The sequence below is a fragment of the Ptiloglossa arizonensis genome, chromosome 9 (genome assembly GCF_051014685.1).
Source record: "Ptiloglossa arizonensis isolate GNS036 chromosome 9, iyPtiAriz1_principal, whole genome shotgun sequence".
NCBI lineage: Eukaryota > Metazoa > Arthropoda > Insecta > Hymenoptera > Colletidae > Ptiloglossa > Ptiloglossa arizonensis.
Genome location: NC_135056.1, coordinates 16,625,942 through 16,652,953, shown reverse-complemented (window position 1 = coordinate 16,652,953; position 27,012 = coordinate 16,625,942). Strand labels below are relative to the sequence as shown.

At 42.9% G+C, this 27,012-nt stretch overlaps 2 protein-coding genes across 8 annotated transcripts in view; one reads left to right on the top strand and one right to left on the bottom strand.

Moving 5' to 3' along the window:
- Crmp (Collapsin Response Mediator Protein) overlaps positions 1–17,093 on the top strand; it is a 34,902-nt gene extending 17,809 nt beyond the window's left edge. Inside the window, exons 4-10 of one of the 3 annotated variants that reach the window (XM_076320968.1) lie at positions 4,181–4,360; positions 5,702–5,815; positions 9,474–9,706; positions 10,344–10,680; positions 11,704–11,859; positions 11,977–12,244; positions 13,244–17,093. In XM_076320968.1, the coding sequence (XP_076177083.1) occupies positions 4,181–4,360; positions 5,702–5,815; positions 9,474–9,706; positions 10,344–10,680; positions 11,704–11,859; positions 11,977–12,244; positions 13,244–13,323 (1,368 nt within the window). In that variant the 3' untranslated portion in view covers positions 13,324–17,093. Of the gene's footprint in view, positions 1–4,180; positions 4,361–5,701; positions 5,816–7,244; positions 7,478–9,473; positions 9,707–10,343; positions 10,681–11,703; positions 11,860–11,976; positions 12,245–13,243 lie in introns of those variants that run through there. The other 2 variants (XM_076320967.1, XM_076320969.1) reach the window with 2 other exon arrangements.
- LOC143151628 (epidermal growth factor receptor kinase substrate 8) overlaps positions 14,374–27,012 on the bottom strand; it is a 27,729-nt gene continuing 15,090 nt past the window's right edge. For 3 of the 5 annotated variants that reach the window (XM_076320962.1, XM_076320963.1, XM_076320966.1), the window contains 5 exons: positions 25,777–26,993; positions 24,527–24,644; positions 18,413–18,700; positions 18,184–18,349; positions 14,374–17,791 (listed from right to left, as the gene is read on the bottom strand). In XM_076320962.1, coding sequence (XP_076177077.1) covers positions 17,494–17,791; positions 18,184–18,349; positions 18,413–18,700; positions 24,527–24,644; positions 25,777–26,993 — 2,087 coding nt within the window. In that variant the 3' untranslated portion in view covers positions 14,374–17,493. The remainder of the gene's footprint in view (positions 17,792–18,183; positions 18,350–18,412; positions 18,701–24,526; positions 24,645–25,776; positions 26,994–27,012) is intronic. The other 2 variants (XM_076320965.1, XM_076320964.1) reach the window with 2 other exon arrangements.

The window sequence follows — 27,012 nt, the reverse complement described above, 5'->3', positions numbered from 1 at the left end:
CTGATAATTGCAAGGTGTGCCTGGCTGGGATGTAGAGGCTGTAAGAAAAAGATTCGTCACGGTTGTCGAGATCGAACGACCTTCAATCTGAAGAATCCTTAGGTAGCAAGGGTCTTTACAGAGGGGTAACTCACGCGTCATTGCTTGATACAGGTTGACTGTGTTCTAATCGGTTTAAAGAGGATCGAACGCGTTGCTTAGACGACATGGACGAGGAATTATTATTTTGAGTCGTAATTGAAAGTAAAATAGCGACTGGCACACTTTTGTTTATTCGAGGATCGAGATTGTGATCTTCATTGATTCGAATACGTAGATTCACTCCTGGAAGTCGTAATCGTTAACCCAGTTAAGGCTCGACGTCCTTCCAGATGTCCTTTGAAAAAGTTTCTAATTTATCGTTCTGTACCTGGAGCATCAGGCTGACGTGTCCTTGTAAAAAACATTCTAGGGACGATGATACTGCCTAATCGCGTGATTCCTACACAATTTGGGCAAGAGAGAATCGGTCTTATCTAGGTTAATACTCTTCCACCCTGTATCTAAGTGGTCACTGTCGTGAATCATGGCGCAGGTTCGACGAATGTGTTAGATTGGATTGTGTTCAGCGATCACACGAAAAGATTCTTCGCACGATTACAGTCTCGCGATGGAAACGTTGAAACGCGACAGACCGAGGAATAAAACAACAGTGACTATTAACACGAGATTTACCAACCGGTTAAAACGACTTCCAACTGCACAACGAAATACAGTTTAAATTCCGTAACATGTTTTCCAAAGACGTTATTTACTTTTTCCATTCTACACGTGAGATCAATTTTATAAATTCTTCTTCTTCCTCGCTGATTAGTTTCTTTTTTAGATACACGTGTACACTTTAATATTCCGAAATCTGTCGGTAGTTCTAATATTAAACTGCACAATGAAATGAAGTTCCCTAGCATGTTTTCCAAAGACGTTATGACTTTTTCCATTCTACGCGTAAGATCAATTTTATAAATTCCTCTTTTTCCTCGTTGATTAATTTCTTTTTTTATTAATAAATATACTTTATATTTTTTATTAATAAATACTTTAATATTTCGAAATCTATCGGTAGTTCTAATGTTAGAAAGTGGATTCAACGTTAGAAACCTTCTTCATGGCGAGAATCCTTCGCCGATAACATCGTTGCAAGAACCAGTCTTCTCGGACATCGATAGCATCTACCGTAACGATAAATCACTATTTTTTTCTCGCGAGAATTATTCCTCGAAAAATGACCCACTACCCGAGAGACATCGATCGGTATACGACTTATCGTACGACAGATCGTTACGTTCGTGACCTCTACGACCCAAGACGGTTTTAATCGGATCGGTGGGTATACTTCCTGCTCGGGTACCGGCTCGATAATGCGTTTTCGCAACATTGGAAACCCTAGAAAGGGCGGTACTCGTTACGATACATTAACGAGATCTAGCAGCCGACGTTGAGACCAACTGCATCGCGCGAGGTCATCGCGCCGCGCTGTACGTCGCGGTTCACACGCGCTCTCCGCTTCTATTTAGTCACCCGGAATGAGATAATTACCGTAACACGAGTCCTTCCTAGAAAAGAAAGCACATCCCGCGTCATGACCCCTTTCTTGCCCCGTCTCGAGCTGGCCGCTTCGCGAGGAGCGGAGTTCTCCCGGCTCCGACGAGCATCGTAACGTCGACGTAACGGCGAACGATATTACGTCCTTTGTAAACAGAATTTACGTAATCCGTGACCGGTTTTCGTCGGTTCGGAATTAACGGGAGGATGTCCGCCACGAATTGTGCCTTTGTGGAACACCGAACGGTCGAAATTTCCGCGCGAATTAACGGAAGAATCGCGTTAACGATCCAACGTGGCCGATTGACGTTCTCTCCACGAGGAAAATTCATTCCACGTGGAACGAACAGAGGAGATTTTATCGAAAGGATTTTTATCGTCGTTTCGTTCCGGAATTGAAATTATCCAGTAACGGAGAATCCGTGTTTCATTCGTCGATGGTGTTCAAAGTCCAACAGCGAAGACTCACGTGGTGAAACTTTCGTGTAACTGTTGGAGAACAGAGCATGCAATTCCGGGTACTTCGTTCCTGGTGGATGATTCGGTTGAAAGAGGAGAGGATATGAATTGCAGGATTATTTCTGGCAAGTTCTCCTCGTTCAGGTACCCCAGCTGTTCATACGGCGAGATGCACGCCGATACGTCGTTCGGGACAAGTTCTGTATATATGTATAAAGTATATATCTACGTACGTAAAAATATATATTGCAATAAGTATATACGTACGTACGCAAAAATACACGTTAATGTTCGATCAACGGGAAAGTTCCCGAGTCAATGGCGAAGAGACGCGATTATAATTCCTTTCCTAAGGAAAGTAACGACGATAAGGATGGCGTGTTTTCCGCGTGGAAAATGGCTTCCGCGTGGAAAGGATGCTAGTTAGCACCGGACGAAAGAATTTTTATCGTTTCGTGTAAAAATGATCGTGGTGGATCACGTTTCTTTTGCGTAATAAAACCATCACGGTTGTTTCGAGCAACGAGGAACGAATGGATCACAGGGAGGACACGAGGGAAGAAAAGTGACGCGAAAATCGTGGGGAAAGTTTCCGTGTTAACGATTGACGATGCGATTTAAATAATTTAGACCACGCCGAAGGAAAGTAGTAACGGGAAAGATGGTATGCTTACCGCGTGGAAAATGACTTCCGTATGGAAAGGACGCTCTGTTATCGAGCGAATTGTATTCCTCTCACGTAACGAGACCGTCGCGGTTGTTCCAAGTACTCCGTTACCGGACGACCAAGGGATTATGCGCCTCTGGTGTATACATCGAGATGTAACCAACGTACAAGAAATAAACGACGCGAAGATCAAGGTGACGGATTTCGAGTTACCGGCTTAGAACGCGATTACAACTTCGAAGGAAGGTAGATACGGGAAAATGATACGTTCTCCGCGTGGAGAACGACTTCCGTATGAAAAAGACGCTCTGTCGTTGAGGAATTAGATTCTTCTCGCGTAACGAGTCCGTTACGGTGACTTCGAGTACTTCGTTGGTAAACAACGAATTACGTTTCTCTTGTACATTGAGATGAAACGAGAGAAATCAACGAATTCTGAGGATAATAATTTCGACTATGTCGAAAAGAAATAACCACGGGCAAGATGACAAGTTTTCCACTTGTAAAAAGATTTCTGTACGAAAAGAACACGATTACCAGTGACCGAAGAATTTTGATTGTTTCGTGTACAATAAAAATTCTCCACGAGGAAATACATTCCTTCACGATGAGACCGTCACTCGAGTACTATCCATATTCCATTGGTAAACAAATATATTCCTCTTGTACATCTAAAGGTCGCAAAGACAGTACAAAGACGAGAAGAAAGTCTCCAGTTGCGATCTCTCCAAACGAAAGAGAGTAACGTCAAAAAAAAGTAACTACAGGCAAGATGACAAGTCTTCCACTTGCAAAAAGATTTCTGTACGAAAAGAACACGGTTACCAGTGACCGAAGAATTTTGATTGTTTTGTGTAGAACAAAAATTCTCCACGAGGAAATCCATTCCTTGATTGTAACTCCTCCGGTTATCCACGCTTCATTGGTGAACAAATATATTCCTCTTGTACATCTAAAGTTATACAAAGACAGTACAAAGTCGACAAGAAGGTCTCCAATTGCGATCCCTCCAAACGAAATAGAGTAACCACGGGTAAAGACGAAGTTTTCCTCGCGTAGACGGCTCGTGGATGGTAAATATCGTGGTCGATCGGTTCCGTAATCGATGGAACACCGATCTTACACGACGGATCGATCTCACGGGATAGATCGTCGGTGTTGAACCGCGAGCCTTCTGGCCTAGATGTTGATCGAGCGACCGTCGTCTCTAAATATGGGAAAAGCGATAGGTCTGCGAGCAAATTGGCAAATCGCGCGAATCCGGTGGCTACAGGTTGCTACGTAGACGGTGGCTAGTCGGCTGGTAACTGTAACCGGGATCGTGAATGGGGTATCGAGGGATCGATGAGGAAATCGCGCGTGCACGCGAGTACCGGCGCATGTAAATTCGTCGTGCTCCTTATTTGCCGGCGCTTGTCTCGGATACGGAGCCGCGTTACGTCCCGTTCGAATGTTCACGGTTGGCTGTTGCAGGTCAAAGAGGATATGGCGACGTTGGTGCAGACGCACGGGGTCAACAGCTTCAAGTTCTTCATGGCCTACCGCGACATGTACATGCTGAGGGACCCGGAGTTGATCGAGGCGTTCAAGACCTGCAAGGAGCTGGGCGCGATCGCCATGGTTCACGCGGAGAACGGTGATCTGATTGCCGAGGTACGATCGTTGATTCTCCAAAATTGGCCAACGACGCGTTCCTTAGAGGGGCGTGAAAGGGAACTTTTTTTTTTGCAAACGCATTGTCCAACACGATCGCGGACGTGTCCTCGTTTTACGATCCTCGCGGTGATCCGAGACTAAAAATAACCGACGAGACTCGATTTGAAAGATGTGGATGTACACGTACAGGGTGTCGCGTGAGCAACTTGCTGGACAAATTTTTTTTTACGTGTTGTTTCATACGGAGGTGACTCAGGGAAGATATTTGTAACGAGTTTTTGGAGAATATTGTTTTCGTATCTTCGGTTTGGGGTATTAGTAAGATTGGGATATTTGTAACTAGTTTTTGAAGAATATTATTTTCGTATCTTCGGTTTGGGATATTAGTAAAATTGGGATATTTGTAACGAGTTTTTGAAGAATATTATTTTCATATCTTCGGTTTGGGGTATTAGAAAGATTGGTTAAATAATGGATTAGGTTTTAGTAATGTAACACGTCAAGTAAAATTGTTCCGTAAAAATATTACGCTTCGAGTTATTTGGAAGATGGAGAAACGATTTATATTAAAATTAGGGCTTCTAGAGGGACACAACGAACTTTGATTTCAAATCTCGTGTCAACTCTCAGGTTACAAGAATTATAGAAATTATAATCAAATTTCTACCAACCTACCATTTGTATCTCACGATAGAAATTTTCTCCTTTTGAAACGTCATTTAAAAAGTTTGGTCACTATTACTCTACAGGGTATAATACCGAACCGTGTCTTCGAAAGTCTCGAGACTCTCGAACGTCTTAAACATATTGAACAATTCTCGAGTGTCTCGAATATTCGAATACTTTGAAAGTGACGAAGACTCGTACAGTTTTGATGATCTTGATTTTTCGAGCGTTTTAGAGCCTATAAACGTACACCATTATACCGACGATGGGTCGAAAAGTCGAGTCGAGAACGTTATGCAATAACGATTCACGGAAGAGGCGATGAAAATGTCAAGGTCACTCTCGTAGCAAGTCACCGATACTCCAGAGACATCGGTCATTGTACAGACGCGGGTACCAGCGTGGAAAATAAGAATTCGAGTATCTCGAAATTGACCAATCTTTTGGGGACCGGTGTTCAAATTTGAACTTTGTCGTGTTTCAAAAATTTCAACGACCGTTCAACTGCTTTGCCAAACGGTTCTGGTACACTCTGTAGAGTACTGTTAGGGTTAGTCGAGGGAGCGATACGTTACGTGTAAACTGGTTTTATGGTAATTGGCTGGTACGAGCGGATTTAGTTCGTTAATTTACCGAGGTGCGTATATCCTGGATTGTTCGAAATTGTTTTAGAACACGAAACGATTGCTCGAAGCCGGGGTTACAGGACCGGAAGGCCACGAAATGTCACGTCCCGAGGAAGTGGAGGCTGAGGCTGTGAATAGGGCGTGCGTTATTGCCAGCCAGGTAAGTCGTTGGCGAATATATTCAACACGTGTCGGTAGTAACAGTACCATTTTTAGATGTCGGCTTTTATATTCGCCCCGAGCGCGATTATTACCACTATTACGTACTATTTCTGACACGCTAGTTCGAAAGGAATCGATATGTCATAGCACTTTGCTGGATCGGGATATCGATGAACGTACAACGCTTTTTTTCTGTGGCTTTAGCCTCGTCTCTATTACGATTAGAATCGAGATTCGATGCTATACACGTGCAGTTTTTATTTCATTCATGAATGACTATCTACGTTCGCTTATCCTTATACATTGTGGTTCGTTGGAAACCGAATATCCGATTATCCGCTTGAAACGTTTAAAATGAAAGTTGAATGGTTTGTGGGATGTTTTCGAAAGTTTTCCATTTCCAGAGTAACGGAGATCGTTGGTTTCGCACCGATAGGAAAAATTCTTTAAGACGAATCCAATACCGCGGATACTCGTTTCCTTGCTGTATCGGTTGATTGTATCGCGTTTGTAACGTAATGGTCCTCGGCGTTCAAGATATGTTTTATGTTGGCAATTTTTTTCTAAAGTATTTCACAAAATTGGTCATTCGAGATTTTTTGCTCACGAAAGCGTAGACATTGCCTAATTTTTATAAAACACTCCGTATGCACATTCGATATTAAATTTACTTGTCCTCGGTTCAAAAATTATATACCTGGAAAAAATTCGAATCTTCGTTTGGAAAAAAAGTATCTAGTTTCGTTGGAAAATATCGTACTGGTATCCATATACACATTCGACATTAAATTTACTTGTCCTCGGTTCAAAAATTATATACCTGGAAAAAATTCGAATCTTCATTTGGAAAAAAAGTATCTAGTTTCGTTGGAAAATATCGTACTGGTATCCATATACACATTCGACATTAAATTTACTTGTCCTCGGTTCAAAAATTATATACCTGGAAAAAATTCGAATCTTCATTTGGAAAAAAATAATTTCATTCGAAAATATCGTACTGGTATCCATATACACATTCGACATTAAATTGACTTGTCCTCGGTTCAAAAATTACGTACCAAGAAAAAATATGCAGTTTCGTTCGAAAATATCGTACTGGTATCCACACACAGATTCGACATTAAATTTACTTGTCTTCGATTCAAAAATTCCTGAAAAAGTTTTCATCTGGAAAAAGATACACAGTCCCGTTTGGAAATATCGTATCGGTGTCGTAGGAGATCGTTCGATCGATACGCAAGAAACTTGATTGGGCGTTCGTGTCCAGTGAACCACCCTGCACGTAACACGTTCAGAGACCCGCATCTCGCGTACGTTCACGTCGGCCATTTTCTCCCCAAGACCCAAAAGAAAAAAAAAAAAACGCTTCGTCCTCGAGTCGCAATTGATCTAATGTTGTATCGATCGAAATTCTGCATGCTTAGGTGAATTGTCCACTGTATGTAGTGCATGTGATGAGTCGTAGCGCCGCGGAGGCAGTGGAGGCCGCTCGTAAAGGTGGCGTTTGCGTCTTCGGCGAGACCTTGGCGGCCGCAGTCGGCACAGATGGCATGAACTATTCTCACAAATGCTGGAAGCACGCCGCGGCGCACGTTTTGAGCCCACCACTCAGGCCAGATCCGGATACACCTCGTGTGCTCCTGAATAAGTTGGCCAAGTGAGTCGACGACACCGCGACGCCTTGTCCCTTTTGGGGTGACTTTGACATCCGGAACGTAAATCATTCGTCAGACGTCGATCTGGTTGCGAAGAATCGATCGATTGATATTTTACCTATTAATGTACCGCGTACAAAAGATACGTCTCGGTAGTAGTTTGATTGGACGAGTACCTTTCGCGCGTTATTGCTGGAAAAACGATTGAAAAAGAACCTCTAAACTCACGTACGAAAACAGAACGGATGGATGAGGTTTAAATATTTTCCTCGAGAATTGTAAACGAACTCGAAATCGTTTCGCTCGGTTATCGACTGGAGAGTAAATAAAAGTCGAGGTAAATAACGTAGATATGCAACGGTAGGTGAAAAATATCCAACAATGTCCATACGTGAACGAAAAATCGATACGTTGCAGAGTTGCATACGCGTGCAATTTTAAGGATCGCGAAACTCGGCTTTCGATCCGACTCGCGTTATCGTCGTGCAAAGAAACAAGTAGCTCGCAATTCGGTGTCGATGGAGAAGTTTCGCTGGAAGTGTCCGGCGATAAGGTGGTATCGTTCTTTCGAAAGAAAGATTGTTTACGATCCGAAGGAAGTAAATTTTTCGTCGAACGAGACACCGTCGTGCGAATTTAATCGATCGCGAACCGTTCGAGCGCGAAACGTTTATCAAAGGGGCAGACAGTACGTCTCGAGTTAATGGCTAAGCAGAGGTCACGATCCAAAGTAACAGCGATTTGGATTATCTATGTCCGCTTGAAAACGTACACGCAAACTGCATCGAAGTATAGCCGTTGTTTTCCGTTGTTGCATGTACACGGAAATTATATTTAGAAATTCTGTCGAAATTTACGTTGCATGCACGCTGATCGTAGCTACAGTTAATTTAACTTTTCCTTTGCCCTAATTTCGTTCGTATCGGCGATCGCTGTTCCGCAGCTGGCACGTTTCTCTTGTTTCGGTGTGCAAAAACGTAGTCGAACGCGGAGAGTTGCCCCACGGTGAAGAGAACGAAAGAAGAATCCTCTCGGGAGACCCATCCTCCGCTCGCTTGTGATCCAGAGGAACGTTTTTTTTTTTCACTCTTAGAATTTTAGAACGATGCTCTACGAACGTTCGTTCCGTAGCGAGTAACGTCGGGACACCGAATACATTGTGCAAAGTTTTTATTTTTATCGACAATAGTTTGTTGCCATTGTACAATACTACGAGTGTCCGAGATGTTTATCACTAGAGCGAATTCTTTCGTTGACTTCATCGTAGGCATTGTGCGTGAACACGGCTGAAAATTCTCCGCAAAATCATGACTAATACATTTGTCCGGAGTAAAAGAAGATTCTTACGCAACGAATATGCAAGCTTACGTTTCGTAACAGTATTTTTCTTTCGCTGTACACACTACATATTCTATTTTAGTTATTTCATGTTTGTATGCGTTCGTGTACTTTTCTTACCAGTAATTTATTTAATATCGTACGTAGAACCATCGTAGTTTGTCCGCATGGTCGTCAAAGAGCGCTCTTCGGCCGTGGTCACAATTCGGAGTAGTCGCTGCGCTAGAGTCACGATAAGAAATTATTGTCTGGGCAGAAAATTTTGGCCGTTCGAGGTCGCTCGTCCCACTTCGTACCGTGCGAGATACGATCGCCAACTTTTTACATCGGATTATTTACCTTTTCGAATTCCTTTACGCTGGAAGGATCACGTCCAAGGATAAATATCTAAAAAATTTGAATAGTATCGGTAACGGGTTACGGCGAGAAACGAAAGTAAATTTCACCGCGAAGAAAGTACACGCGCGTGGATGGTTCGTTTCACGAGTTGGAGGGGGAACGTTGACGAACGCGAAGCGTACGATTCGCGCGGAGAAGTTGGGCGGGGCGACGGATAGGGGCGTGGTGGGGGTAACGGAACGCTACTGGCGACGACCTTGAGCGGCCAACGCTTTCTGCCCTGTGAATGGACCAGTGAGAGGATTGAAATGTCGCGTTTAGGTGAATAGCCCGCTGTACGTAACAGCGGTGACGAGCAAGTCCGCCGCCGACGTCGTGTCGGCGAAAAGATCCGAAGGTGTCGTCCTGTACGGGGAGACTCTTGCAAGTAGCGTGGGTGTTGACGGTAGCGCACAATACGGGACAGATATCGAAAAAGCGAGGCGTTACGTTACTTGTCCACCGTTGAGACCCGATTCCACGACACCTGCTTACCTAATCGAACACCTAGCTCAGTAAGTAATCCAACACCAGAATTGTTCCTACTGTTTAAGGGGCGGAAAATTTTGCACGGCGAATCGGGTCGACTCGGTCGCGATCGATGGAAAATTTTGTTTGTTTGTTTCTCTTTCGTCGTTCGATCCGCGAACAAACGAAGACCCACGGAGGCGAACGATCGATCGATCGAGGGATCCGCGATAACTCGATTTACGCATTACTGCGTCACGTCCATGCGTCCGCGTGGCACGAATATTCAAATTGATGGCAATAAATTACGAGAACAAATTGGCACACACGATACCACGGCGTAACTGAACGTAATTTTAATAGAGAACCGCGTGGGAAGTTGCTTTCATCTCACCAAACGGTATTAAACTTAATTAAACGCGCAGAGGAAAACTCGTTCAGAGATCGTGCAAACGGTCAGCATTTAAGTTTAGACGTGTTTATCAGGGAATACGGTGTTACGAATTTCGCGAAAACGGGTTTGTTTGTTTTTTGTTTTTTTTTTTTTAATTTTTTTTTTGATGGGGGAAGATTTGTAGCTTATCAGATGTCAAGGTAACCTTTTCAGTTTCCATCATTTTTCCCTTACTTTCCGAATGTGGTGAGCACGTTGATTGTTATTGATGGAACGTTCTACCTCGTCAGAGACGGCCTTCAGGTTGTCGGCAGTGACAACTGCACCTTCAACGCGGAACAGAAGGCTCTCGGAAAGGACGATTTCTCGAAGATCCCGAACGGGGTGAACGGTGTCGAGGACAGGATGTCGGTCGTTTGGGAGAAAGGTGTCAACGGAGGTATAATGGATCCGACGGCGTTCGTCGCGGTGACGAGCACCAACGCAGCAAGGATCTTCAACTTGTACCCGAGGAAAGGAGTGATAGCGGTTGGCTCAGACGCTGATATAGTTGTCTGGGACCTCGACAGGAAGCGTACGATTTCCGTCGAGACTCACGTCCAGGCTGTTGACTTCAACATCTTCGAGGTAAAGTTATCAAATATTAAGCACCGATCCTTCAACGTCCACTTTTCTACGGAAGTATATTGGACAGTCGAGAATAACTTCGATACTCTTGTAAATTTATTTATAAGCACTCGAAGAAGTACATCGTTCGATACTTTATCGCAAGAGCTTCGAAAGCTGTCCTAATTGATTGTTTCGCTTGTCCGAGCAATAGTTTCCATGAATAAAGATCACAAGTCTCGAAGAGAAACGAAACTACAAAGAGCGTAAAGCTTCTCGGATAAGAGTCACGTTTTATTTCGAATCTAATTAACCAATAGTCGTAACTCAGATACGTTATCTAGAAGATACGACGACCAGTTGCAATTGCGTTCTGCACGCGAATGTGGACAATTGGGGGAAGAAAATAAGAATCAGCGTGGAACGTGTACGAATATCGCGTAACGTTCTCCGTGAAATGTTTACAACCGATTTTAATTGGTACGGGGTCGATGAAAAGTTGCCACGGGATTGTATCGGATCACGAAACAAAAATATTATAGTTTAAAGTCGTTTCATCCGCGCACTTTAACTCACGATTCGCGTAAAGAAATGTTAACGTGATAGTAACTTGACTTATTCCCTGCTACGTAGAAATAGGAGATAATCATCAAAAGTTACCGTTTAGCGAACATCTTTATAAAGAGTTACCATTTTAGCGAAAGTCCCCGTAGAGAGTTACCGTTTAGCGAATATCTCCGTAGGGAATATACTAACGTAATTATCGGTAAGAGTACGCGACGGGTGACGAACAGCGATTTAGACTCAAGTAAGGTTGCACAACGAATGAATCTTTATTCAGCGGACGGTGGTTTATATAGATGATCCTGGTGTTTGGGTTGTGCGTCTGACTGCTTGGTGGTCCTCACGAAGTCTTCGTGGCACCCGTATCGAACACCAATGCGGACACTTTATTTTCTTATTGTCGCATTCGCCGAGGCTGGAGACTCGATCGTCGAGGGAACAGTACTGCGATGGAACAATCGTTGTTGCGATCTGTTTCAGGGTATGGAAATCGAGGGTGTGCCGGAGTACGTGATAGTGGAAGGACGCGTTTGCGTGGACGAGTACGAATTGAAGGCTGTCCATGGTTTTGGAAAGTTCGTGGAGACTCCGTGCCACGCCGATTATGTATATAATATGATTAAGGACAGAGAAAAGGTAAGCTAAGCGTTCATCCGTCCGAGTGGAACTCGGCGAACGTGACGAAACTGGTGGTACGTAAACGGTCGATTTGGTATGCAAATAACGGTGAAACCGTGTGTGTTGTTTGTTCAGAGACCGCGCGGTGTTCCGCGAACCGAAGCCGAGGCGAAGAAACGCGCCGAGGAGGACGCAGCGATCGCGAAGGCCAAGGAAGAGGCCAGAGCAGCGGCGATGGCCAAGGTCCATCAGACGAACGGCACTTACGAGAGCCCGAAACCGAAAGTGACGATACCCGATTGCATGCCAACCTTACCGGATTCGGCTGTGGTTACGCCATCGTCGAAAGGCCCTCGACTGGAAGGGCAGAGAAATTTGCAAGATACCACTTTCTCCATCAGCGGTGGGTAACTGGTTAGATCGTGGACCTGGACGAGAACTTTTGGAACTGGTGTAACGGAGGGAACACAAAAGAATATTTAGAATCCGTTGGTTAATTGTATCTGAAGATGGCTCGAAAGGTTGTAGACGTGGAGTGTGTCACGTACCTTGATCGATTTCTTCGAATTTTTACCGTTACAATTTTATACACATACATTGCACAATAGCTGTTGAAAGATGGAAGCATCGAGCGAGCTCGATAAGGCACAGATTTACAATTCCGAATGTAAGTTTCCGTCCTGAACTGGCTAGGATGAAAGGACGGAGGAATTGCACAGCGGCAAAGCTGTTTGTAGAACATTAACCAGACGAGATAAGTGTGTATGTACAAGCACAAGTGCAACGCGGTGAGATAGCTCGAAGCACGATAGTCGGTACGATTAGCACGTTTAGTTGCCGCTTGATAACGGAGTGTCTCGAGGAACGGGGGGAAAGTTAGAAATTTATAATCGATGATGAACGCGGGAATACGAAGGGAAAGGATGATCGGTTGGAAGGGGATGGAGAAGTAATATTTTGTAAAATTATTTAACGTTGGAACATTAATGTTCGAAGCTGTCTTTCGGGAAGATAATTAATTCGAATAATAAATCCTAAAGTAGAGACAATTAGTTGGTCCTATATTCCAAGACTTGGTTCCAAAAAAGCTCCCAGTTCAAGTCAAAGACTTCTTTTCACAAAAGTGTATGTACAAGGGAAATGATGATCGGTTGAAATGGGATAGAAATAATATTCTGTAAAATTATTTAACGTTGAAACATTAACGTTCGAAGCTGTCTTTCGTGAAGATAATTAATTCGAATCAGAGAATAATAATCGAATAATAAATACCAAAGTAGAGACAATTGGTCGGATATTCCAGGACTTGGTTCCAAAAAAGCTTTCGGTCCAAATTAAAGACTTCTTTTCGCAAAAGTGTATGTACAATATTGTCTCATTTTTCCGTATTGTATTTTCGCAGAGGACGTCGAGGAAGCGAGAAGAGCCTGCATCCGCGTGAACAATCCACCGGGTGGTCGCAGTGCGGGAGGCTTTTGGTAATTTATGAAAGAAAGTGATCAAGGTTCGCTTTTGCATACAGGGATTTTTTATTACAAAGAACGGAGGAAATCCCTCTCATCCCTGATCACACCATCCTTGTCATTCACATACACACACAACGTACACATCCAGCATTGTTTTGTTCTCTCCCCCTCTCGTACTCCCGTCCCTCCTCCTTCCACCCCCCTGTTCTGTTTCACGTGAGAATTGTCAGCCCGCTTTCAGGTTCGCTACTCACCAAATATTAAGACTTAAGTTTAGTTGTTTTCAATTGACGTAATATTCCCGTATCGTGTATCAAGGTCTGTTCCATTAAAGGAGGATTCGGAAGCCACTGGTCAGTAGAGAGTGTACGTTCATAATTCGTGTGTCGCTCCATTTCTCGCTTCATTATCGCTTCATTGCCGCTCTGTGTACCGTGCCGCTTCATTCTTTGACCTTGGACGGTTCGCGCGACCATCGCGTTGGTTCGCGTTCAATTCGCGTATGATTCGACGACGGTTCGACTATTGCGTGCAATAATAAACGAAACGAGCGATTCGTTCGGCTCTCCTGGTCGTTGCTCGCGCCAGTATCCAAAGTCTTCGTTGGTTGTACGTCGTGAATGGTGACTCAACACGCTTCTGTGTAATCGTATTTGTAAAATGTCGGCAAGATGGGATTTACGATGGCGAACGAGAGTGAAGTTTTTTTTCTTTCGTTCGAGAAACGAAAAGGAAAGAAAAATAATATCGTGAACAGTTCTCGATCGCTGTCGTCGACTAATTTTAACCACGGTTACGCAACCATTGGAATTTGTGCAATTGGACTCTCACGCCGATCGGACATTCATTTCACGATCTTCGCGGAATATCTTTTATCGCGTTTTGCAACGTTATGATTTTGCCACGTTACACGGGCACGAAGTTTCGCGAGATCGGAGTACGGTATACTTATATATGTATTATATAAGTATTAGTATATATAAAAATATATATATATATATTTTTCTTTTTTTTTTTTGAGAATTTCGAGTAACTCGATAAATCTAGTAACAAGAATACTCCAAGGTCAAGCTTATGAGCAAACTTATTTATTGCTTATACGTATACATATTACTCCAGAAGAAAGAAAGAAAACGAGGAAAAAAAAAAGAAAGAAAGAAAACGTTTGCAATTAGAGTGCAATCTCGAAGACCTTCAAGGTGTTTGTAAACCGCAATTATTAGTAAACGTTATCGTTCACGGGATCATAAGTTGTACATTTAAACGGTTGTTAAGTCAGTTACTTGTTATGGCTTTCGTTCTGTACCGTACGATCATTTACGGCGACACCGGCGCGCATCGATCGCTCGATTAACATCAGTTTACGCTCGATCGTGTGCGCTGATGTAAATATTACACACGGCCGGGTGTAAATATTACACGCCGTGTTTCTTTCGTTCCCATCTAATCAAGGTTTCTCCCCAGCATGCAGTTATCTCGTACGGGCATAACACAATGATTACATTTTATACACTATCGTATATGTTTAGCTTTAGAACCGACGCGTTGTAAGTTTTTTAATCTTAAGGAACCGATCTGTTATCAAACAAATGATTGTTCTGTTTTTCATCGGGTTTTCTAGTGTTACGCGACATAACGATAGGTCTACGTTTCGGTTAACTGTATTCGTTAATTTGTAATGTGTGTAAATATTAAGGTATATTTCTCAGTTCGCAAACGCAACTCGAGGAACTTTGAACGATTGTTTTGCAAGAGATCGACGAATCGAAGCGAATCGTCGCGAATCGATACAGCTCAATTACCGGAACGAGAAAAAAGGAAGAAAAAAATAAAAATAAACGCAAAACCCCCGTATAAGTCGAGACGAAATCGTCGTGGAATTTTACCTTAGGGAACAAAAAGAAAAAAAAACAGAATTCTTTTGGATCTTTTTTCACCGTATTTGTACCGTCGTAGAGTTGGCGAGTTTAGAGATTAGTAGTTCGCGCGATAGAACAATCCCGAAAACAAATTTGCAACGTTCCGAATCGAAAAATTAAAAATTTAGACGAAAAAAAATGAACCATGGCGCGGGAGTTTTCGGTCTGGTCGTTCGATGTCGACGACACAGAGTAGGAGCCTTTCTCGAGTTTAACGAACGAGAGATGAGGAGAATGTTTCCGTTTCGTTTGATGTGTACTGTAACGAGCGTGTGTCGAACTCTCGATGGTTCGAGCAAACGTTTCGCGTGTGAACGATAGCACGTAGAAACATTACACTGGATTACGCACAAATTCTTTGAATAAAGAAACATACAAGTATAAGGCCGCTAAAGATTGTAGATCAACGACCGACTGTCTGTCTGTCTGCGCCGGAAGTGAAAAATTCATGCGATGCATTTGACAGGAACGCACACACTTGTTCGCTCAGAATTCTCGTTGAAGGCAAAAAGAAAAAAAAAAAAAAAAAAACAGGAAATCGTGATTTAACGTGAAAGCGGACACTCGCCCCATCCATTTTGGTTCGACTCGTGTTAAAAATCTGATTTCTAATCGACCCGTATCCTACATTCCGAATTTTCACGCGTTCTACGAAGATTTGTTTCTCTTTTCTTCGTTAACTATTTTTCTTCTTTTTTCGTTTTCTTCGCTGTTCTTTATCCTAAACTGTTAATTTTTTTTTCTGTATACATTCGTTACTTTCATCGAATCCTTGAGACGCGCGCGCGCACTGTTAACACACTCGTCTGCGAAAGTAAGTTTTACCGGTAATGGTTTTAAATGGTAATAACGTTAAGTGTAATGGTATTAACAATAATAATCATCGCATAATAAATATCCATCACGTACTCACTTATCGTGTAAGTAATGAACGATACCGAAGTTTTCCGAATAATGTTACGGCTTGTCTGAGCTACTCGTAAACAACCAAAACTTTGGTTACCATTGTAACAGTTGTAATATGGAATTTACACTATCGTAAAGCATTCGTGATACGTACACTTTTCGGACGAGAATTTTCCAATCGCATTTAGAAGAGATGTCCGCGAGTAGGAGGAGGTTTTCCTAGTAGATTTTGTATCGAAATTTCACAAGCGTTTCTAAGAGTTTCTATACACGCGTAATAATTTATTAGGTATTACAGAACGTGGCGTTTAATTGTTCCAAGTGATTTAACGCTAGATCCCCGGCCACACGGCCGTCAGTTATTTTACCGAAACCGACTCCACCGTTTTCCCACGATACGCATTGTTGTCTTCTGATAATTATTACATAGCCGGATATATGTGTACGATTATATAAGACTGCTCCGTGGAGCCTGTTCGATCGAGAAGTTGTTTTATTTCGTTTGAAGTGCTGCTACAGTTTGTTGAGAAAATGTTATCACCGTTCGTTTTTACCGTTTGTGGACTATTGACAAGTTTATCGAGTCTTTATCGGTCGTGTTACATTCGCTGAAATATACATAATTATCGTTTTTCCTTTTTGTAAATGTGGACGACCACCGTCTATTTATAACGAGGATATTTTCTAATCCGTTCGCCATTACAAGGGAGAACCGAGTTTTGCGTAGAACATTCTATGGGAATTCGCTAACCGAACACACGAGGGCTTGACAACAACAGATTTACCTTTATAAAAATATTAATTATCAATGTGTTCACGTTGCGTGACCTCGAGTCGAGTATTCGAAAGAAATGTATAGTTTATCGATATAATAAGTGATATACAGCTAGAGTACCTATTTATGTCTGTTACAATGTATGTGATCGCTTGAAATAAAAACTTGACATCAATATTGAACCGATAGGACCGAGAAGCCTTTTCTTTTCATATCACTTGCGAAGAAAAAAATCATCCCGTTGTTCTCACTTCGCTTACAATTAAGGAAGAACGAGTTACCGTTTTACGCTATTCGAAAGACATGCATTCCCATTTACATCTAATAAAACAATCTCTATCATCATCCGTTGCTCGAAGTATCTGTACATCGTTCACATAAATCGTAGAATCTCATTTGAACGTTTAATCGTAAAAAATGCCACGCTGCGGGTTCATACATACGGTGTATGTATAGTAACATTGGTCATCACAGAATTTCATAAAAACGAACGCGGCGTACCAGTCGTTTAATATTATTACATCCCTCTACGCGTATTTGCGCACGCTTCGCGGATACGTGTCGTTCGCGTATTCCTTTCTTTAATTTACGAAGAGTATTTTACAGACAGTGGTTTTATTCTTCTTCGGCTCTGTGCCGAGCTTTCTCCAATATCTCCTTTAATTCCGACGTTCGAGGATTCTTCTACAAATCGGAGACGAGAAATTTCAGATCTCACGTTTGCAATGATCTTAGTTTTAACGCTCACCTCGGATTCGTTTCGCGCTAACGTGATTTGACTGTAGAGTCTGGCAGCTTCCGTTGGACCGCAGTAATGCTCCATTTGTCGTCTGGTTAAATCAAATATATCCGCACCGGTCATGTTTCCCAACTGTTTGCAGGTCCTAAAAGCAAGTGGATAATTAATTTCGCTATTCGCGCGTCTCTTTGACGGAACGTGAATTTAAAAGAGTGTCGTAACACGTTCCAGACGTACTCGACGATTATCGTTTCTAACATACGGTAGATTCAACCGATGGTAAAACTATTGAAATGAACGAAACGATACGAAGAAATTGTACCTTCGAAACAAATGCGTTTGCAAATCCCTGTGATTCATCGAGACAATTTTAACCAATAATAAAACTGGTAAGATACGTTATCGTTAAGTAACTGTATCCTTACAAAAGAAAAGAGGCATTTGCAAACCACCTCGTTTGGGTCGCTTCTTCTACAAGTTCATTAATCAAAAATTTCACGACACTCCTGTACATTCACAGGATACGTTTCGTCGTACTTCTCTGAAAATTCTTTGGCAGTGAACCAGGCGAGCACTTCACGGGGTGTGGAGTATTGGTCCAAAAGTACTTCGCTGCCCGATGTACCTTTGTCTTTCTTCTTCTCTCGATACATGGTCAGGACGTGCTTCAGTTCCTCGTGCATTTGCTTTTGGTTGTTCACTTCTTAAAAATGACAAGAAACGTGAACGTTCGGTTCGAACGACGAACGAAAGACAAAGTTCTTACCGATGTTCGACTTGTTGCTTTTGTACGTTCCCGTTCTGCTCGAGCTGGTGGACGAGACCGATGTTTGACTCTGAAGAGGCGGCGGTAGGGGTGGCGGTGGCGGTGTTATCGGTTCAAGAACCACATCCTCGGACAGGTTTGGAGGCGGTGGATGAACTTCAACGATCTCCGTCGACTCGTTCATCTTCAGTTTCGTGTCTTCGACGACGGGCGGAGGAACTTTGTCCATGTTGGTTCCGATCGAGATTATTTTACGGGGACTGATCGGTGTCATTGCGGTCGACTCGTCTGCAATAAGCAACGCGAATACAGTGTCTACTCGTCTTTGAAACGAGCCGAATTACCAAACCGTAACCAAATACCAATTACTACGGACAATTGAGACGAACTTACCCCAATACGTTTTGGAGAACAGTAGCCATTTTTTTTTTCCAATGGACGATCACACTGAGAAGCACACTTTAAGCAAAAGTAACGGCACGACAAAATCAACGAGAACATTGATAAATAAACGAAACGATACCGGCGCGCGCAGAAGCATTTTTCTTTTTTTTTTTTTTTCTCCTCCTTCGAATCTCTGTAACACGGAAAATGTGTTACGATCGAATCGTCCGATTGAAAGCAAGCACCGTAAATTATTGCGCGAAAAAACCAAACTTATATGTTTATGGGTGGGACGAGAACATACTTAAATACGGAGACACGTACAATAACCGAGTATATTTATTTTAATATGTGATGTACATAAATTACAGTGCAACGAAATACTGGACGGATCGTACCCTCATCCCGTGGACACAAAACAAAACAAAGAATTATGTGATTTCACTCGCTCGAGAAGAGAGTACAGTAGAGATTACGTGGCCGTGAATGTTTTTGTGTTGCAAAGTCCTCGTGAGAGATTTCGCGGCTCGTTGGGATTACTCGCGAGACGACTGCTATGGTACAATGAAGAGTCGTGTAAAAGGAAGAAAATAAAAAAAGAATAAAAAGAGAAAAGGGAAACGAAGGTGTTGAGGTGAATAGTTTGAAGGTAACGTTAAACGAAACAAGTTCCTCCCGCGATATTGTTATCCGGTTTACTTCCTAAGCCGATTAGTTGCTGTTGTATTCGAAACACGTTTATCGTCGATCTGCGTGTACGGTAACTTTTTCGTTAAAAGTACAGGTTTTTACCTGAATGATGGTTTTGGTATTATTCGACACCTGTTCTTTATATTTCATCCAATGGTAAAAATTTGAATTGGTTACTTTTATCGAGGAGTTGTCGTAAAGCGATCGACACGGTTCTCTTCAATGTTCGAAGATCCACGAAGTAAACGTTCGTGTAAAAAGTATTCAATGGAAACGAGGACTTTGCACAATGAAGATGATTGTTCGAGAAAGAGGCAGTACATTTTTAAACTTGGAAATATTAAAAAATTTTAAATAGTATCGATTGTCTCGAGTCAGACCAAGCGTTGTGTTTTTCGATAAAGAGCACAGCGTTACGACATTCCCCTGTTCGAATCGATAAATGTTTTATTAATAAAAAAAATCACATCGAGCACCTCTGTGGAGTACCAAGCAGGTTCATCGTTACTGGAAATCATTTTCGATATTCGTATTCACTGGACTTTTTATCGAGGGATCCTCTTTGAAAGCAATTCGGATCCTTTTAACGCATCAGCTGACTATACACTGGTATTCTTTCCTCGAGGAAAACGGATTCCGTGTAAAAAGAAGACTAGTTAGCGCAGTACAAAAGGATCGTTAACGTTCCATGTACTATCACGATTGTTCCAAGTTCTCTGTTAGTGGACAACGAAGGGATCATGTTTCTTTACACGAGTTTTCGTACATCGAAACGTTCTTCTATACGAGTTACAGGATATTCCCTTATACGAGGTCTTTTATATTGAGATATTCCTCTAATAAGTTCTCATATATTGAGACGTTTCCCTAATAAATTCTCATATATTGAGATGGTCCTCTAATAAGTTCTCACACATTGAAATATTCTTTTACATAAGCTCTTACATACTAGAATATTCCCTTACACGAGTCCTCGTACATTGAAACCTTTCTCTAACAAATCCTACATCGAAACGTCCCTCTAATAACTTCTCAAACATTGAAACGTCCCTCCGTACAAATTCTTCAATTTCAAGAGGATACGACAGACAAACGTAACGTAATCACATTATACGGAAAACAATATCATACGACAAATTCCTTCAACTTTACCGAAGGAGAGTAACAACAAGATCTACTTCCTCGCGAAAAGAATCCCAGTGATTGTGAAAAGCTTTTATCGAATCTTCTCAATAGAAGATCGCTGTGATATATCTTTCTCAACTTGATCGAATCGAAGCCGACCTTCGTATCCTCGACGACTGGACCTCCGTGTCTCTACGTTTCCTCGAGCATCGGGGGTGATCGCAATTCATGAAAATTCGTCATTTCACGCGGATGATCCATCCTCGCGTATAAATAATCCGGTCGCTACGAGAATAGATCGAGCACGCGTACGCGATTCCGTGCACGCTCTCCTCTCTCGACGTTTCCACGAAAGTTTACGCAACAAGGAAGCGGTACAGTCACGCTCATTCATCAATACGCGGGATTCGCTTCCCGTTTTTGCTTTCTCCTTATTCGGTCGACGGCGGAACACCGACTGACGACGGCCGAATACGTGAAAGCCAAAGTCGAGCCACTTTTTACGAGGAACGCGGCGATCGTGATTCGCCGGCATCCGTGACGAAGGTAACAAACAATAAGGACACAGGGATCGGTGTATCTCGATACTCGAACGGACATTTTCATCCCCGGTGTAACCGGACCACGATCGAATCGCGAATCGATCACTGCTTCGATCTCCTGGAGAACGATCCGCGAAGTGGATCCCTCCGTTTAGTAATTTTTTTGATAAAACGTTGCTGGGTTTGGAACGGTCAAGAATGGTGGATTTTCTGGTTACGATAATCCGAGTTTTAAGGGTGAAACTACCCTGCAAAGTTTTGAACTCCATTTTTGTTTTATCGATATGTATTTTCCCTGTTTCTGGTTATTTGGAAGCTGGAAGGGGGGAAATTATCCTTCATGGGTTCAAACTTTGTTGGTCGTTTTTTTACCGATATGGACACTATATTATTTTTCATTTAAAAAAGTATGTATATCTTGGATCATTTTTCAAGGTAGGAGTTGTAATTTTGGAAAATGAATCTTGAATCTTGAATCTTTCTTAACCCTAGGTGACTTTAGTTCGAAAAACGAAACTACCCTTCAAAGTTTCGGGTATGGTTGCTTCCACCTCGAATAATTTCCAAGATAGTATTTAAGGGTTGTAATTTTGAGAAAATGAATCTTTCTAAACCCTAGATGGCTCTAGTTCAACAGACGAAACCACCCTTCAAAGTTTCTGATATTTTTGCCTCCATCTCGAATAATTTCCAAGATAGTATTCAGGGGTTGTAATTTTCAGAAATGAATTGTTTTTAACCCTAGATGACTCTAATTCGAAAGACGAAACCACCCTTCAAAGTTTCTGATATTTTTGCCTCCATCTCGAATAATTTCCTAGATAGTATTTAAGGGTTGTAATTTTGAGAAAATGAATCTTTCTAAACCCTAGATGGCTCTAGTTCAACAAACGAATCCACCATTCAAAGTTTCAGATATTGTTGCTTCCATCTCGAATAATTTCCAAGATAGTATATAGGAACTGTAATTTTGAGAAAATGAATCTTTCTAAACCCTATATGACTCTAGTTCAACAAACGAATCCACCCTTCAAAGTTTCTGATATTTTTGCTTCCATCTCGAATAATTTCCAAGATAGTATTTAAGGGTTGTAATTTTGAGAAAATGAATCTTTCTCAACCCTATATGACTCTAGTTCAACAAACGAATCCACCCTTCAAAGTTTCTGATATTTTTGCTTCCATCTCGAATAATTTCCAAGATAGTATTTAAGAGTTGTAATTTTGAGAAAATGAATCTTTCTAAACCCTAGATGGCTCTAGTTCAACAAACGAATCCACCCTTCAAAGTTTCTGGTATTTTCGCTTCCATCTCGAATAATTTCCAAATCTTCTTCGCGGTGATGAAACCACGTATTCTCTATTTTTGGCCCGATTGATAAACCAGCAATGTTTCATCGAGACGGAGAGGCCACTTCGGATGTTCCTCGACAGTGGCGAAAATCCAACGACTCTTCCTCTTCGTGGCGCTCACTTCGCGTGTTTGTACAAGCTTACTCACACTGATGCGTGCAGACACATACGACGACACGTACAAGCATCGAGAGAAAGATTCGCGCCGGTCGATCAAAGCCATTGATAAATAAAGAAATGAGTCACGAGCGTGACCGAGCTTAACGTGAATCGTACGCGCGATAGAACCGAGCTTTTTCGATCGTTCCGCTTTCATTGTCGCGCTTACGTGCCGGATGTCAACAGCTTTAATACGAGCCGACAAATCCTTTTTCTCGGAACGAAGCCGAATTCAATTACGGAATAATGGACGGACACTGTGACTTCGCCGCGAGTTCACCGGCGTTAATTCTGCATTTTTCTCGCGCGGTTTTTCTTTTTCTTTCTTTCTTTCTTTTTTTTTCGTTAACGTAAATCCATTCGGCTCGAACCGGCCCACGACTTCGAGACGCGTACATTTTCGATCGAAAACTATACGTATCGTTCTCATCTGTTAAGTGTGTATGTATATTGTATATACTAAGATTTGGTTAGTCGATAAATATAAAAAAATAATGGTATCGTACTTACGATCGCTAAACAAAAGGTACGGTATTAAAATTGAACTCGAAGACACCTAGCCGATAATGAAATGATACCAGTTGATCTCGAGCGTAATATAATTGTGTCAGTTTATATGTAAATGTATATATATCTATGTATATATATATATATATCTATATATATATATGGTACGTGTGTATGTGTACGTCTTTAAGTAAACGCGAGAAAGGAAGAACAATGCGAGTCTGTTGACGCCGTTCATTGTTCCCCGTAACCGTTTAACGGTACAACGTTTTCCACCGTTCAGTTCCATTTATTGTCATTATTGTTATTATTATCATCATTATTATTATCATTATTATTATTACGTGTTCCTTTTTTTTTGTCGTCTTCCGATCGCCGTGTATCTGATAAAGTCATTGTCTTATCGCTAGTACTTCTAAGCTGTACGAGAAAGAAAAGAAACGATTCGTTCGATTCCTTCGCGACGAAAAATAAATTATTTCGAAGTATTTACGCGCATTATTCTCGAAGTTCTCCCCGCGTTATCCACGCGTTCGACGCAACACTCGCGAAACCGTGGACAGAAGCCGAAAGAACTTGGAAAATGTTCGCGAGAACGTTCAAACAACGCTCGAACGTGTAAATTCCTCCGGTTACCATTTCCCCCCTATTTGTGATTACGATATTGACGATTTCACCTAAACGTTACTCGCATATACCTCTTCATATATTTATATTTATATATATACAAGTGGAAAAAAAAAACACGGTATTGACATGAAAAGAAGAGAAAAAAAAAATATATATATATATATATATAAAATAAAGAGTCGAAAATCCATGGTGGAACGCTTCGGTTGGAAAGAACGCGCGTACGTGCGCGTACGACAGGTTCCAGCGCAACGTACACGACACCGATTATAAATAATATCAATTACGTCACGATGCTAATATGTATTCGATGAATCGTTGACAACGATCCCTCCACGTGGCGTTACACGATCTTGCAGTTGAAACGTACGCGAGCTTCTGGACCTTGACCTTTCGTGGAAATAAATTCCAACGATTCACCGGTACGTTCTCGGATCGTACCGATGCGAAACGTGTCCGGAATCGCACTTCCTCGTTAAAGGAAAAAGCTCGCGGAAGCTCGAGGACTTTAACCGCGAGAACGTGGACATCGCGGATGCCTCGAGGACCCCCGTGCAACACGTATATCTCGTTCGGTGACCCGTTCTGTTGGATCTTCCGATGCACCGCCGATTTGCGAGCGGTTCTGTTTATCTAACGGTGTCTCGATCCCTCGGTAATGTTTCGGGAGAAAGACTAACCACGATCCTGAGTCATTAGATGGCTTAAAAGTATCGGAATTCACCTTTTTTCCCGAGCCTCTCTTTCCTCACCCAATCTGCAGGCGCTGGTGGCGGAATCGCGTGTGTCCGATGAGTGGCTTCTGGGCCTGGACTAGTGCTGGTTCTCTCGATCTCCGAATCCTAGAATTTCACAAACACATGGTTCAGTGTGAATTTCAACGTGTGAGAAAGCGATCGTTGCGACGCATCGACCACCATCGCATCGTAAGAAATCGTTGTACGAAAGTTTGCCCCGATCGAGGTAATCGTTTTTTTATCGGTATCGCGTTTTCGTCGAAAAACAATTATAAATGTTTCGTTGCGCGTGTACCTATACTTGTCTCGGTCGAGTGTTCGGTCGTTTTTTCGAAATAAAACGATAATCGATGTGTTCTCCGTTATTATCTCGAACGTTTCGCCAGAGGGCAAGCTTTTATTTTCATCTTCGTAAAATGATATCGAGTATCGACGAGAGCAATATTGAGAAATCGATACCGATTTGAATAATACCATAATTTATACTTTCGTGGAACTGGTTCTCATTGTACCGCTGCTGGTACATCGGTTAAGATTGAAGGTAAAAGGTTCGTATTCAATATCATTCCTCAAATTATGCTCGTAAACGATAATCGTTATTTCTCTAAAGACACTCGACTCGAGGAGCAACCTTTCCGCGACTAATTCGATCCGTTATTAATATTCCGGAGATTATCTTTCAACGATATCCGATTCGTTACCGTATCGATTACAGGAAATTGCTGTACTCCAATCGTTCGAATTATTTATCGCTTTCTGTTACACGTCACGAGTCTATCCGAAACTTTCTTTTCGTTCCAAGAAAGAACCTCTATTAAATTACCTTAATGAACAATTCAAACCGAAGAACGAAAAAAAAAAGTAACAGAATACGCGAACAAGACAAGTTCGTCGTTCAATCGGTGCACGATAAACGCATACAAACTTCCAGACCGATATCTCCTCGATTGTTACCGGCAATGGGAGGTGTCTAGTTCTCGCGCCTAATTTGCGTAACAAACGAGGTACTCCTCTCTCTCACTCTCTCTCTGTCTGTCTCTTCGTACACTTATTCTCATCGAAAAGCGGAGATACCCCAGGTACCAGTACCGGGCCCTTCGATCGCAACGATCGTTACCGAGCGACACAGTTTCGCAATAGCAATTACCGGTGGTTCGAAGCGGACCTTTGCCGCTGGCTCTCTCGCGGTAATTAGTTCTCCATCGCGGAGAAGTCTCTACGGTGGTGGTACTCTCACCTCGTAATTATAGCCGTGCCCCTGTCGCGGATATCGGCTGGTGTACAGTGGATTGTTGAAAACGTCGTTCTCGGTGGAATGGGACGGATTGTGGGGCGTGACGATTGTGTGGGGCACGTGCGCGACCTGGCCCCTGGAATTCCTCGCCTTCCACCATTTCCGGCTGTCGTCGAGGATCTCGAGATACTCGCCCCTTACTACCGTCAGCTCCTTGTCGTTGTTCGCCGTTCTCGGATAAGTGACCTGAACGATCTTCGCGTGTCTGGTCATCAGATCGTCCAACCATGCCTCTTGGGCCCTCTCCATACCGGCGACCCTCGGTGTTCTCTCGATCGAGTCGACGGATATGTCGCTGTGTGCCCTCGTTTGATCCACCACTCTCTCCTCCCTGCCGTACAACTCGGAGCTGGTCCCGTAACTTCTTTCGAAGTACTCGTTACCACCGCGCTCCTCCCTGCTCTCGTATTCCAAGTAGTCGCTGCTGTAATGGGATTCGTCCACCTCCCTGTGATTGTAATACGGATCGTTCTGTTGCTCCGGTAGCTCGTCCCTCTTCTGTTTGTCGGCGTTCAGCAACGACGCGAGGTGATCGTGGTCCCGGTCCTCCGGTATCGGGTACTCCGGTGACCAACCGTCCATGAAGATCGGATGATACGGTGGCACGTGTCCCTTCCATTGGTCGCGGGGTATCAACCATGTGTCGCCCAACGAGTGCCACAGCTCTGTTTCCTTGCTGGTGACGCAGTTTATCAACAGATTGACCGCCTCTCGCGTCAACAGCGGCGACACGACCTTGCTGGGTAGATTCGGGTCGTAGTTGGTGTCGCGCGACGCGTCCACGATCAACGCCAACGGCGTGAACAGGAAATGGACCAGCTCGGGGGCGTTCGGATCGTGGATGTGGGCCTTCAGCTTGGCCAGCAAGTTGAACGAGAGCTTGAACTTTTGAAAGATGTCGATGAACTCCATCTCCGGCGGTGGTTTCGCACGCATCGTGAGCATACCGTCCCCGAGGTTCCTCTTCTTCGATTTACGGTTGCGTCTGCGACGTTCCAGCTCCTTCGAGGCGGCGGCTGCGTGCTGGAGACGCGCGATGAACTTCTCGATGTCGTCGAAGCAATGATTGAGGATCGTCACGTCGCGTTCGTACTTCTCCGAGGACGTCGACGACACCTCGTCGTTGTTCTCCTCCCGCGATATATCGTTCTGGCCGTCTGCTGTACGAAATGGAACGTA